Source organism: Bombina bombina, chromosome 6 (assembly GCF_027579735.1).
Source record: "Bombina bombina isolate aBomBom1 chromosome 6, aBomBom1.pri, whole genome shotgun sequence".
NCBI classification, from domain to species: Eukaryota; Metazoa; Chordata; class Amphibia; order Anura; family Bombinatoridae; genus Bombina; species Bombina bombina.
In genome coordinates, this window is record NC_069504.1 from 864,898,584 (window position 1) to 864,914,026 (window position 15,443).

Consider the following 15,443-nt stretch of genomic DNA (forward strand, 5'->3'; position numbering starts at 1 on the left):
CAAGTAACTACCTCACGGGGCTTTCCGAACATTCCAGGATGATGAGAGCGAGGTTATCGACCGCTATCTACAGCTGTTCGAGGCCCAGTGCCGGATGCATGGGGTCGCTGATGCCGACAGGGTTACTATTCTCATTGGGAAACTGTCCGGTAGGGCCCTGGAGGCTTTCCACACTGTCCCTTCCGAGGACCAAGACAACTATGACCGGGTGAAAGAGCGTATCCTTGCCCGGTATGGACTCACACCGGAGGCTCACCGGCTAAGATTCCGGGGGCTACAAAGACAAGAGGAGCAGCCATATACCGAGTTTGCCCACCGCTTAGCTCGGTGGTCCTTGAACTCCTGGATTACTGGGTGTCACACATCACCACCCTAGATGGAGCTGTTCAGCACCTCCTCCTGGAGCAGTTCTACAACCGCACCCCAGCAGAGATAAGGGACTGGGTAAAGGACAAGGGACCCAGAACAGCTGACCAAGCCGCCGCCCTGGCCGATCAGTATGTGGATGCCCGGCGCCAGGCGGCCACAGACCTCCGGCCAGCAACCCGCTCCACTCCAGCCCCAGCGTGACAACCAACAGTCTTTAGGCAGCCCCAGACCCAACCGCCCACTGTGTACCCGGCTGGAGGCAGCAATTCCCGGGGGTGTTATGGGTGTGGACACCTCGGCCATGTGGTACGGAACTGCCCAACAAGACAAAGAAACCCCCAGCCGCCAAGAAACCCTGCACCAATTCTGTGGGGGACTCCTCAAGCCCGCACCTACCAGGCCGCTGCCCATTGTGCACATACAGCGAGCTCCGACCCCTATGCTGAGTGGACAGGAGAAGAAGTAGGTGTCTTGCACCACGTCAGCTCAGTGGGCCAAGACAACCGACACCAACATCGGCAAGATGTCTGGTTCAACGGGCAGGCGGTCAAAGAATAAGAGATACGGGGGCCACCATCTCTTTGATTCAGCCTCACCTTGTTCCCCCCTCTGGCTGCACTGGATGGACCCTCGCTGTAGGGGTAGCGGGAGGTGCTGTTCTGAGGTTCCTACCGCCTGGATCCCTTTGGACTGGAAAACCGACGCCCGCAATGTAGAAGTGGGGGATATGCAAAACATCCCTGCCGAGGTCCTGTTGGGAAACGACCTCGGCCACCTTGTCTCTGACTTTTTGGGGAATACCTCTCTGGACACCTGCCCTGTGACTACCTGCCAGCAGGCCAGATGCCAAGCCACCTCACCAACCCAGGTAAGACCTACTGTCCTTACTCCTACCTTACCCCGACTAACCGTCCCCACTAAACCCGAACTTGCCAACACCCCCTCCTGGGCAACTCCATCCGACTTCGCCAGAGACCTTGAGCGACCCGACCCTTACCGAGACCGAGTAGGTGCTGACGCCAAGGGCCCCGGAGACAAACGGTTCCAGAGGGAGGGCAAGCTCGTGTACCGGATCTCCAAGAGGAGAAAAGGAACGGTTTCGGTCCAACCTGCTGAAAATAGGGCATGACATTCCCTTAGCTGGCCACTTAGGAAAACAAATGACCCACCACCGCTTGAATCAAACCTTCTTCTGGCCAGGCATTACAGCCGATATTAAGGAATACTGTAAATCCTGTGAGGTTTGCAAGAAGGTAGGAAAGACGGGAGATCATACGAAAGCCCCTCTCCATCCCCTGCCCATTATTGATGAACCCTTTAGCCGAGTAGCAGTAGACATTGTGGGGCCATTAGCTCGGCCCAGCCCCTCAGGGAAGAAACACATCCTTATCGTAGTAGACTATGCCACCCGATACCCAGAGGCAATCCCCTTGGCCAATATACATGCGGAGACCATAGCAGATGCGATGCTCAGGATATTCACCAGTGTAGGCTTCCCTCAGGAAGTGGTTTCCGATAAGGGAACACAGTTCACAGCAGAAATCACTCAACAACTCTGGAAGTTGTGCGGGATTAAACCCCTGCACAGCGCCCCTTACCATCCCCAGACAAATGGGCTGTGTGAGAGGTTTAACGGGACCCTAAAGCAACTGCTTCGAACGTTCTCGGCCACTCACAGGGACTGGGAAAAATTCCTGCTGCATCTCCTCTTTGCATATCGAGAGGTGCCTCAGGAATCCATAGGTTTTTCCCCCTTTGAACTACTGTATGGTCGAAAGGTTAGGGGCCCGCTAGATTTGGTACGAGCCCCCTGGGAGGGAGCCATAGGGGCAGAAGAGCACTCTGTCATGAAGTAAGTACTCCAGCTCAGGGACCGGCTGCAGGACCTGGGAAGCCCAGGTCCGTGAGAACCTTCAGGCCTCTCAGCACAAACAGAAGTGATGGTACGATCGCAATGCCCGTACCCAAACCCTGATAGTGGCACAGAAGGTCCTCGCCCTGAAGCCTGTCAAAACAGACAAGCTACAGGCCTCTTGGCAAGGACCCTACCGGGTTGTGGAACAACTGAACACCACCACATACCTGGTAGCGATGTGTTCAGATGAAAGGATCCGTCGGACCTTTCATGTGAACATGTTGAAGGCATACATAGAAAGATCCAGAGATGTGGCCGCTATCTGTGCACCGGCAGTGGAGGACTCAAAGTTTTCCAATGCCGGAGCTTCCCGGACCTACTGACGCCCCCCCAGGGGGTGGATGACATATCCCTAGACGACAGTTTAGAGTTCGGACAGAAAAGGCAGGTCCGGCGACTCCTAGAACAGAGAAATGACATGTTCTCTACTGTCCCTGGGTTTACCACCACAGCCACTGGGAGACCCCAAGACAGACCCCCTGTGACAGGCTGCCTACAGGGTCCCAGAGGCCGTCAGGAAAAGTATGCACCGGGAGCTCCGGGGGAATGTTGGACATCAGTGTCATTGAACCGTCCAAAAGTCCCTGGGCCTCCCCGGTAGTGTTAGTACCCAAGAAGGACGGAACAACCCGGTTCTGCATTGACTACCGTAGACTCAATGACAGAACCACCACTGACGCCTATCCCATGCCCCGAGTAGATGACCTGTTAGATCGAAACGCCCGGGGCCACTTCCTGACCACCCTCGACCAATGCAAGGGTTATTGGCAAATTCCGCTTGACCCCGAGTCCATCCCCAAGTCTGCCTTCATCACTCCCTTCGGCTTATACCAGTTTAAGGTCATGCCGTTTGGAATGAAGAACGCCCCAGCCACTTTCCAAAGAATGGTAGAGCACCTGTTAGATGGCCTCCAGGACTATGCCTGTGCATACCTGGATGACATCGCTATCTATAGCGAGACCTGGGAGGACCATCTGGTCCACCTAGGGGTCGTCTTAGGTCTTCTTCGAGCCGCCGGACTAACCTTGAAGCCAGATAAGTGTACCATTGGGCGCTCGGATGGTCAATACTTGGGCCACCGAGTCGGCTGAGGTAAGCAGCGACCCGAACCGGCCAAAGTCGAGGCAGTGGCTAACTGGCCCACCCCAGAACTAAAACCCAAGTCCTTGCCTTTCTGGGTACTGCAGGCTACTACCGGAGGTTTGTCCCCAATTACAGCACCCTCGCCAAACCCCTGACTGACCTGTCCCGTAAACGACTTCCCCGACAGGTCCTGTGGTCCCCCGAGTGTGAACAAGCCTTCCAGAGTCTTAAGTCTGCCTTAATCTCTGTTCCAGTACTGGCCGCTCCTAATCCAGCCAAACGCTTTTCTGTCCACACAGATGCCTCCATGTTCGGGTTGGGGGCCATACTAAGTCAGGCAGACGAGGAAGGAAAGGACCACCCCGTTGCCTACCTCAGTCGAAAACTGCTACCCAGGGAAATAGGCTACACGGCGGTCGAGACAGAGTGTCTGGCGCTGGTATGGGCTTTGAAGAAGTTGCAGCCCTACCTATATGGAAGACCCTTCACCATCCTCACTGACCATAATCCCCTTGGTATGGCTCAACCGAGTTTCCGGGGACAACGGGAGACTGTTGATGTGGAGCCTAGCCCTGCAGCCATTTAACTTTGACATTCAGTACTGACCGGAAAAAAGCAATGGGAATGCTGACGGACTTTCCGATACCAGGCTGCAAGGGTTAAACCCCTACCCCCTATAACCTCACACCTGTTGTTATCTAGTCTAGGTGTGAAGTGTCTTTCTGTTATTGTGTGAGTCATCCATTGTCCTTTTGTAAGTCAGGATGTGATTAGAATCTTGTTTAACTAACCATTGTATGATGTTTGTCTCATTGTATAATATTTGTTTCTATTTGTGTAGCAACTACCACCATTTGTTTTTGTTTTTAAATTCAAATGTTTTATTGAGTTTTATCTGTCTTCTGACAGTGAATGTAAACATACATTAACTGCCCCCATTTGTTGTGTGAGTCATCCATTGTCCTTTTGTAAGTCAGGATGTGATTAGAATCTTGTTTAACTATCCATTGTCTGATGTTTGTCTCATTGTATAATATTTGTTTCTATTGTGTAGTAACTACCCTCATTTGTTGGAAATGTATAAAAGCTGTGTTTTCTGTGCAATAAAGCAGTTCTTTTTTTTTCACCCGAACGCTAGTCTGTCTAATCATTTAGGTGGGCTCCTGCTAGAATCACTTTCCTGGGCTACAGAGCTGTTTGTTCCAGGCAGCGGAAGGACCCATTTGGCGGAGCTACGCAGCCGCGGATCCGTCACATGGAGGAAGCCAGAATCGTCATTTCTGACGTAATAAGAGAGGACCTGGGGGTGGGGAAATCGCTGCTCCAGTGTTCCAAGCTTGAAAGAAATAGAAGGTATTTTTAAAAAAAATGGCTGCTATGTAAATTTTCATGAATGAAAGTGTCCCTGTTTTTAAAAGTATTTTTAAAAACAGAGCTTTCATTCGTGAAAATTTACTTTCACGTTAAGCTGAAAGACTGTAGATTCTGATGAAAGAACGGTCCATGAACAAGTAGGTCTGGCCTCTGAGGCAACCGCCATGGAGGCGCACTGGACATCTGAACTAGATTGGCGTATCATATCCTGCGTGGCTACGCTGGAGCAATGAGAATCACTGAAACCCTTTCCAGTTTGAGCTGACCTATCACCCTGGGTAGAAGGAAACAGAGCAAACTGCCAAACGTTTATCAATTACATCTGAGGCTCCCATGGTCTCGAGCTGTACCTCAGAAGCTTGTGATTCAGCCAAGATGCCATGAGCTCCATCTCTGGAACATTCCAGTGAGACAACAGAAAATCGAAAATGTCCTGGCTGAGGGACCATTCCCCTGGGTGAAGAGTCTGGCAGCTCAAGTAATTCACATTCCAGTTCTCCACTCCAGGGATATGAATGGCTGATATTGTCACATGCAAAAATGGAATAAAAAAAAAACGCCACCTACTCAGTGTGCCGGCAGAAACTGCTAGTTCCGGAGCACTGGGGAACTTAGAAACTCCAATAAATTGTTTAAAGTGCTATATACGGAATCACAGTAGAAAAACGCTAACATCCACAATGTACGATATCTAGTCACATGTGTCTGTACATCAAGCAACTGAGACTTAGCATCTAAGGACATGTGCATAGTACTAATTAAGCACTGCAAGCCCCATATACACAGCCGGTGGGAAAAACAGACACGGTATTTATCCCAAATAAATCCCACTCCACTGCTCCGAAACAAGATAAAATATAGTGAGTAAGCATCCTGTGATGTAACTTAAAGTATAGGAATTGTTACTAGAAAAAAGGAATTACACCTTGTCATACAGAAGGAGGCTTAGGAACTACATAGCAACATCCCAGGCTTGTAACAAGCAAACAAACATAAATTATGCTTACCTGATAAAATCTGATGAAGCTAGCAAGTGATTAAATCTTAAAAAAACAAATTATGCTTACCTGATAATTTCATTTCCATCGAGGGGAGGAGAGTCCACGGCTTCATTCATTACTGTTGGGAATGAAGAAACTGGCCACCAGGAGGAGGCAAAGACACCCCAGCAAAAGACTTAAAACCTCCCCCACTTGCCTCATCCCCCAGTCATTCTGCTGAGGGAACCAGGAACAGTAGGAGAAATATCAGGCTATAAAAATGGTGCCAGAAGACTATTAAATTTAGGTTCGCCCATCGGAGATACGGGCGGGAGCTGTGGACTCTCCTCCCCTCCATGGAAATTAAATGATCAGGTAAGCATAATTTGTTTTCCATCTAAAGGGGAGGAGAGTCCACTGCTTCATTCATTACTGTTGGGAACTTATACCCAAGCTCTAGAGGACACTGAATAAAACCGGGAGGGTAAAAGGCGGACCCTAATCTGAGGGAACCACAGGCTGCAAAACCTTTCTCCCAAAAACAGCCTCCGCAGAAGCAAAACTTCAAATTTGTAAAACTTTGTAAAAAAAGTGTGTAAGGAGGACCAGGTGGACGCCTTACAAATCAGCTCCATAGAGGACTCATTCTTGAAGGCCCAAGACGAAGCCACAGCTCTAGTTGAATGAGCCGTGATCCTCTGAGGAGGCTTATGTCCTGTCTCATAAGCCAGGCGAATCAAAGTCTTCAACCAAAAAGACAATGAAGCAGCAGATGCCCTTTGCGCTTACCAGAATACACCACAAAGAGAGATGTAGACTGCCTGAAATCCTTTGTAGCCTGAAGATAAAACTCCAAGGCACAAACCACATCCAGGTTATGAAGTAACCTCTCCTTTGAAGAAGAAGGATTAGAACACAAAGAAGGAACAACTATTTCCTGATTGATGTTAAGGTTAGACACCACCTTGGGGAGAAACCCCAACCCAGTGTGAAGTACAGCCTTATCCGCATGACCAGATAAGGAGGATCACTTTGCAAGGCAGCTAGTTCAGATACTCTCCGATGCAATAGCCAAAAGGAAGAGAACCTTCCAGGACAGAAACTTAAGGTCTATGGAATGCATGGGTTCAAATGGAACCCTCTGCAAAACCTTAAGGACTACGTTTAAGCTACAAGGCAGAGCCGACTGTCTAAAGACAGGCCTGATTCTAGACAGAGCTTGAACAAAAGATTGGATGTCAGGGAGCTCAGAGAGTCTCCTATGCAACAAGACAGATAATGCTGATATAGTGGCATCGCCTCCGCCATGGACTCGAGAGAAGGAAGCAGGCAGCGGAGCGAAGTTAGACAACGCTGATTGCTTGAGGAGCTGTTAATCTGAGTTGGGATGGTTTCGCAGAAGGACTCTTCCTGCATCTCCGGACTCTAACTTTCATCCAAGCCCTCACTGAGAGACTGACAGGACTACTTAAAACTCCTGTCCCATGCCGAAGAGTACTACCCTCCATAAGAGACAAAAAACAAAAAAATCTGACACGTATCTGCCAACCTCCTGGGACGAAAGGCAAAGAATGACTGGGGGATGAGGGGAATGGGAGGAGTATTTTAAGCATTTGGCTGGGTTGTCTTTGCCTCCTCCTGGTGGCCAGGTTCTTATTTCCCAAAAGTAATGAATGCAGCTGTGGACTCTTTCCATTTAAGAAGAAAAAGGCACCTTTATACCTCCAATTGCCGGGGCACTCACCACCTCCTAGGACCGGACTACAGAAACCGTTACGTCTCCTGCGCCACAGATCAACCAAGTAAGAGATAGGCACACCCGGTCACATGGAGTGCCGGACAGGACCGCCGCTGCACTAGGGAAAAAACTTGCCAAAAAGGGCCACGTAAAGATCCCACAAGTATCCTGAAATATCCACACATTGCCAGAACCTCATCTCGCACATAATGCAGCAATGACACAATAAACAATATCATGTACAAACCCCCGTTCAAAATTCCCCTTACCAGGAATATTACCCTTGATTCTTTAAAGATAAAAAAGTGTCACACTGTGACCCTGTCTTCTATGTTGTCATTATTAATAAAAAATGAAACGATCTTACCAGAATCTACGCTATGGATCAGGAACACGGCCCTTCAAGTGTGACAGGTTAGTAGCCTCACTCCTGACAGACTTGAGTGTAGAAAGCAGGCAGCAAAACTTGTCAACGCCAATTGCTTGTGGAGCTGTTAATGAGTCAGGATGGTTTCGCAGAAAGACTCTCCCTGCATCTCCGGACTCTAACTTTCGCCCAGGCTTTCACTGAGAGGCTGACAGGACTACTTAAAACTCCAGTCCCAATGTGAAGAGTACTACCCTCCATAAGAGACTACTCCAAAACTCTAGCACCTCTCTGCCCTCCTCCTGTGATGAAAGGCAAAGAATGACCGGGGGATGAGGGAAGTGGGGGAGGTATTTAAGTCTTTGGCTGGGGTGTCTTTGCCTCCTCCTGGTGGCCAGGTTCTTAATTCCCAACAGTAATGAATGAAGCTGTGGACTCTCCTCCCCTTTAGATGGAAGCAAAGAAAGTAAATACCTTGAAATTTGAACAGATTTAGTTATGTATAGTAAAAGAACTTTGCAATGTACAGTACTTTTATTTACTTTGCCCCATTTAGCACTGAAAATTAAGGATTTTCTAATTCTTAGAACTTAAAATGAACATTGCAGACTACTCAAGGACATCCCTGATATATATATTTCTGTAAAAGACTGATAACTATAAAACAATGCACTTGATGCCAACATGATGACTAAGTTTGGCTACTGAAAAAACAAAATTTATGCTTACCTGATAAATTTCTTTCTTTTGCGATGTACCGAGTCCACGGATTCATCCTAACTTGTGGGATATTGTCCTTCCTGACAGGAAGTAGCAAAGAGAGCAACACAGCAGAGCTGTCTATATAGCTCCCCCCTTAACTCCACCCCCCAGTCATTCGACCGAAGGCCAAGGAAGAAAAGGAGAAACTATAAGGTGCAGAGGTGACTGAAGTTTACATAAAAAAATAAATAAAATATCTGTCTTGAATAGACAGGGTGGGCCGTGGACTCGGTACATCGCAAAAGAAAGAAATTTATCAGGTAAGCATAAATTTTGTTTTCTTTTGCATGATGTACCGAGTCCACGGATTCATCCTAACTTGTGGGATACCAATACCAAAGCTTTAGGACACGGATGAAGGGAGGGACAAGACAGGAACCTTTTAAACGGAAGGCACCACTGCTTGCAAAACCTTTCTCCCAAAAATAGCTTCCGAAGAAGCAAAAGTATTTGAAAAGGTATGAAGGGACGACCAAGTCGCAGCCTTACAAATCTGTTCAACAGAAGCATCATTTTTAAAAGCCCATGTGGAAGCTACCGCTCTAGTAGAATGAGCTGTAATCCTTTCAGGAGGCTGCTGTCCAGCAGTCTCATAAGCCAAATGGATGATGCTTTTCAGCCAAAAGGAAAGAGAAGTCGCCGTAGCCTTTCGACCCCTACGCTTTCCCGAATAGACAACAAAAAAAGATGTTTGATGAAAATCTTTGGTTGCCTGCAAATAAAATTTCAAAGCACGAACCATGTCCAAGTTGTGCAACAGACGTTCCTTCTTACAAGAAGGATTAGGACACAGAGAAGGAACAACAATTTCTTGATTGATATTCCTGTTAGTAACAACCTTAGGTAGGAACCCAGGCTTGGTACACAAAACCACCTTATCAGCATGGAACACAAGATAAGGAGAGTCACATTGTAATGCAGATAGTTCAGAAACTCTTCAATCCACAAGTTAATAAGCAATAAACCCCCAAATGAAAAAAACGGATTGAAATATGTCAAAAACTGTTAAAAAACCCTAAAGCACCTTGCCACAGCTCTGCTGTGGCCCTACCTGCCCTTAGGAAGCGATAATATGGGGTTTAAAGCTTCAATTAGTCCCTCAGAAGACTCTCAGGACCTCAGGAGAAGTTGCTTGCTGCTTGTAAATGTAGGCCCCGCCCACCTCACTCAATGTTGCTGGGGCCAACACAAAACTAACAAAGCCTGCCTGAAAGCCATGTGGGTTATAAACAACCCCAAAGAACCCTCAAGCAAATGTCCCATAAAACAGAAAATGTTACTCCCAGACACAAAAACGTTTGTCCCAAATTCACATAAACTGCCCACAAAAAAATTAACCCTTTATGCAAGCTAGTAAAAACTCTGATAACACTAGAATTACTGCTTCCCCTTCCCCTAATGGGGACACTGTCAGCCTTTCTGAGTTAACACAGTCTCTGCAGAAAATATGACTGAACATACTTCATTGCTGTATAGCAAGAAACCGTTCCTCACACTGAAGTTTTCCTGTACTCCTCAGCTTCTGTGGGAACAGCAGTGGACCTTAGTTACAAATGCTAAGATCATCATCCTCCAGGCAGAAATCTTCATCTATGTCCTGCCTGAGAGTAAATAGTACAACACCGGTACCATTTAAAAATAACAAACACTTGATTGAAGATAAAACTAACAGTTTAACACCTCTTCTCTTTAGTCTTCCTGCTTAGAGCCAGCAAAGAGAATGACTGGGGGGTGGAGTTAAGGGGGGAGCTATAAAGACAGCTCTCCTGTGGTGCTCTCTTTGATACTTCCTGTCAGGAAGGACAATATCCCACAAGTTAGGATGAATCCGTGGACTCGGTACATCATGCAAAAGAAATAACTGCATCAAACGTTAATTTGTTTTAAAAAAATTTAATTGGCTAATTGTAAGAACTCAAAAATCTCCCACAAACCCTTTTTGCACCCATATAAACTTGTGGATCCATTTAATCTAAAGTTAGGACTTATCAAAAAGAGCTTTTGTTTTGCTAGGTAAGGTATGTTTAATGTTAAGTACAAGTGACTGCAATCAAGTGACTCTAAGGACTCTCAGAAATATCCATTCCATCAATGTATAATTCGTATGTGATACCAACATATTGTATTTGCTGCTGACCCAGGCAATACCTTTGGCTCTACCATCATAAAAAACAAAGTAAAAATAAGACACAGGCTGACAACAGCTCCATACTCATGCAATGTGTTAAAAAAAATAAAAATAAATCACAATTCATGATATATATATATATACAGATAGCATGTGTGCCAACATTACATCACAGTCCATCAAGAAAATAGCAAAGACACCCCCATTACAGCTCTTACAGAGAAAGTACCCAAACAGTGCATGTTTGAGATTACAAAATGCACAAATTATATATAAATTAAAATTATGTATGATAAAATATAAAACACTCTTTATACATATTAGCAATAAAACAAATGACTGTTATTAAAGGGACACAAGTCACAATAAACTTTTATGATCCAGACAGCGCATGCAGTTTTAAGACACTTTCCAATTTATTTCCATTATCAAAATTTGCCCAGTCTTTTTATATTCATACTTTCTGGGGAACAAGATCCTACTGAGAATGTGCACAAGCTCACAGGGTATACGTATACTAGTCTGCGATTGGCTGATGTCTGTCACATGATACAGGGGGTCGGAAAATGGGAGAAAAAAAGAAATTTGTCAGAAAATAAATAAATCTGCTGCCTATTTAAAATTCATAGTAAGTGCTATTGCATTGTCTTTTTTTTATTATGTACTTGTTAATTATGTAATTCTACTGCATTGAGTGGTCCTTTAAGTTTTAGGCAAAAATCAATTTAAAAAAAATATTTAACTGACAGGGTAAAATAATTAGATAGAACTTAAGTATGCAGCATAACCTTTAGCCTTCTTGTGAGAAATTGAACATATGCCACACTTTTAATACTTCAGAGATGCAGAGATTGACAAATCTTGTGAGCCAGTGGGTTGTAGCTCTTTCATATTTTTTTTATTCTGGTCCCTAACTAATAGGATTATTCTATGTTTCTATATACAGATTCTTCACTGGGTCTTAAAATTATGCAACTGTCTCTTTCTATAAACCTACCAATCACTGTATATAGTATATATTGATCTACATATATGTTTAATGAACGTTTTTATAAGATAATTACATATTCATTTGATATCTCTTAAATTAGAAAAGAAAAATTAGAAAACTTGAAATCATAAGATTCCACCACCACTGTTGAAGAGTGTTGGCTGCCTTGCAGGGCCTAAAGGGTTACGGCTGATGGAGCAGGACATTCAGAGGATGCTGGCCTATAAGTAAGTTATGGTGTTATTTCAGAAATCAATGTTGTTACAGTAGGGCTTGTACAGAGATCATCATATGTTTCAATAGACAATACACTGAATAATATAAAGATGATTTAAAATACTCATATGCTAAATCACTTGAAACTGATGCAGTATAACTGAAAAAAGCTGCCAGGAAAATATCACCTGAGCATCTCTATGTAAAAAAGGAAGATATTTTACCTCACAACTTCCTCAGCTCAGTAGAGTAAGTTCTTTGTAAAAAGTTATACTCAGCTGCTGCCCAGCTGCAGGTAAAAAAAAATAATGAAGAAATGAACAGCAGCCAATCAGCATCAACAGTGCTGAGGTCATGAACTCTTTTACTGTGATCTCATGAGATTTGACTTAACTCTCATGAGATTTCATAGTAAACTTCCTTAAACTGAATAGGGAAATAAGATGAGTGTGCACGTAAGCTCCCTCCCCTTAGCTGTCCCAGGACAGACATACTGATTTGCTGCTTAGAAGTCCTTTACAATGGGATGTGGCTACTGAGGAACTTTTGAAGTAAAATATCTTTCTTTTTACATAGAGATGTTCAGGTGATATTTTCTAGTCAGCTTTTTACAGCTATGCTGCATCACTTTCAAGTGTTTCAACATTTTGGCATCATGGCCCTTTAAGTACAATGTTTTTATAGGGGTGTTGGTAGCATAATTGTAATAGATACATATTTTTGAGCTTTGATTATCAATACCTAATGTCCAGAGCTTCAACTTCCTCAGATTTTTTTCATTAAACAAATAATATAAATAAGAGATGAGTGAATGTCTGTCATTTGTCTTTCAGATGCCAATTTAAATTTTTTCCTTATATGCAAGTACATAAAAAATATCAGTCTTGGGATAACCAAAGTATCCAGGACCCTTGCAACTGCATACCTGGGTTCTCCTTCTTCTCCGTGGTTCTCTTCCTCATCTTCACTACCACTATAATCATATTCAGTATCCTCTAAATGACAAATAAATAAATAATAAATAAATAAATAAAATACAGAGATTTATATACCTCAGTTCAATTCCACAGATCATGCTCACCAGTGAGACAACTTTCTAAGTGGGAATGGACAGAATTGGTCACTTTTACTACTTGAGAAGAAATTACAAGAGAAACATACTACAAAATATTTTTTTTATATTTCTTGTGACTTAACAACATGTAATATCTTCCCTCCAGACTTTGTTAATTCTGATTGCCAGGCATCCATCTTCTAATTAGAGAGGAATGTACTTAGTGTTTAAGTCTGATTGAATTCAGAAGGTGATGCATCTGTTCATATCTACTCCTATATCTACCCTAGAGGCTAATGCTGCCTTGTAGAATATGCACTGAGCCCATCAGGAACTGAATCTCCCTTTAGTTGATCTGCCTTGACTATTTATTATACTGTTCAAATTGAAAGGTAGTCCTTTATGGTGTCCATATACAATTTGATTTTCTCAATTATTCCGTTCTTTTAACTTAAAAGGTATAGAACATTTATTAATAAAAAAAAATATTTTTCACAATATACTTCTATTAGCAATAATGCTTTTAGTAAATGTTATTACTGTTTTCAGCAGCATACACACATATGATGTGAGAGACTGTGCCCATGGACCAACAACACCTTCTCAGAGTCAGAACTTGGTTGTATGAAACAAGTCTTCACAGACACAGTATACACCCCCTCGCAGCATATGATTTGGATTATAGATTTGAGCGTCAAAAACAATAAAAACAATTTATGTAAAGATTCAAAATGTGCTTCTATAGAAAAGACAGCAAGCACCATAGCTAGATCCTAAGATGGTATGATAAATTATTATTTTATTTTTTTGAGGAACAGATATGAGTTGATGAGCAAGTAAAATACATTACTAGACCCTCTTGCTTCCATTTCATTCCTGTAATGGTTGTGATAGCAAAGACTTTTAAAGTACTGGGAATAAGGTCCTACAGATTACAGTCATTAAGTAAATTTAAAAACATAAATTATGCTTACCTGATCATTTTCTTTTCTTCAGATGGAAAGAGTCCACAGCGGGATTCATTACTTTTGGGAATTCAGAACCTGGCCACCAGGAGGAGGCAAAGACACCCAATCCAAAGGCTTAAATACCTCGCCCACTTCCCTCATCGTCCAGTCATTCTGCCGAGGAACAAGGAACAGTAGCAGACATATCAGGGGGAAAGGTGCCAGAAGAATAAAAATAACAGACGCCACATAGAAGAACACGGGCGGGGAGCTGTGGACTCTTTCCATCTGAAGAAAAGAAAATGATCAGGTAAGCATAATTTATGTTTTTCTTCATAAATGGAAAGAGTCCACAGCTGCATTCATTACTTTTGAGAAAACAATACCCAAGCTACAGAGGTCACTGAATGCAAAACTGGAGGGTACAAAAGGCGGACGATTCTGAGGGCACCAGACCTACAAAACCTACCAAAAAAACCCAGTTTCGTCCGAAGCCGATAAAGCTTTGAAAAAAAGGAAAAGGCCCCAAGGATAGTCCATAAAACCTTGCTAGAGATCGCAGAAAAGACTCGACTGAGCTAACCCGCCTCAAGGAGACACCGCCACCCAGCAATCGGTCCCCTACAATCCACCCTTACTAGAGAAGGGGATCAAGCACCAAAAACTCCCTCAAAAAAGGAGAAAACGTGAAAGAAAAAAATCAAGGAACCCCGAAGGGACGCCAAATATAGTGCAACCGGTCCCTAATGAAAAAAAGAACCCCGAGAACCAAGCCAAGCTCACAGAGACCCAAAACGGTCTTGAGAAACAAGCAGGCAACGAGAAAACAGCACCCACAGAAGGTATGCAAACTTTCAACCTTCAGGTAGTGAAGCCGCTAAGCTAACCACTAGACCAAAACAGCAGGTCAGACCCTGGAATGCGCAAAAACCACAAGGTTAAGACCAGGAACAGAAACCGAGAAGATAACTCAGAATATTGAAATATTCACAGATCGAACATGTGCAGCAAGCCCAGATAAGTGAACACCTGAGTCAACCCACTCGCTACAGTCATACCAGGATGACTTGCCGGCAAGTAAGAGCAGCTAGATATTAAATCTTAAATTGCCAGACTGCTGAACAACCACTAAACAGTGGGCACATCACAGGCTATCCAAAAGCCATCAGTCCTTCTCAAATAACTTTAACATGGAGAAAGCACAAAACCTCAAGAAGGTTCACCGAACCTTAAAAGCCCAGGGGACAAACACATATCTCAGATCCTGCTCCACACCGGACCAGCCCAAGCGACAGGCAGGTCTGAAAAACAGGATAACAGAAAGGACCCCAAACACCAACCCCTAGGGAAGGACGGAATGGGGTGAACTTGGTCACCCCAACAGAACTCGGGACTAACCCAAGAGCTCCTTCAAATAGGTACTTCCAAAGATAACAACATAGGAGATAAACATCGCAAATGCAGAAGATTCCTATGAGAACCCATTATAACTGACAATATCAACACGAAGATTCCAAT

At 44.2% G+C, this 15,443-nt stretch overlaps 1 protein-coding gene across 4 annotated transcripts in view; it reads right to left on the reverse strand.

The window, feature by feature from the left end:
* Positions 1–15,443, reverse strand: part of MINK1 (misshapen like kinase 1) — a 675,211-nt gene that overhangs the window by 321,046 nt on the left and 338,722 nt on the right. For all 4 annotated transcript variants that reach the window (XM_053718325.1, XM_053718327.1, XM_053718326.1 and 1 more), the window contains exon 11: positions 12,850–12,919. In XM_053718325.1, the coding sequence (XP_053574300.1) occupies positions 12,850–12,919 (70 nt within the window). The remainder of the gene's footprint in view (positions 1–12,849; positions 12,920–15,443) is intronic.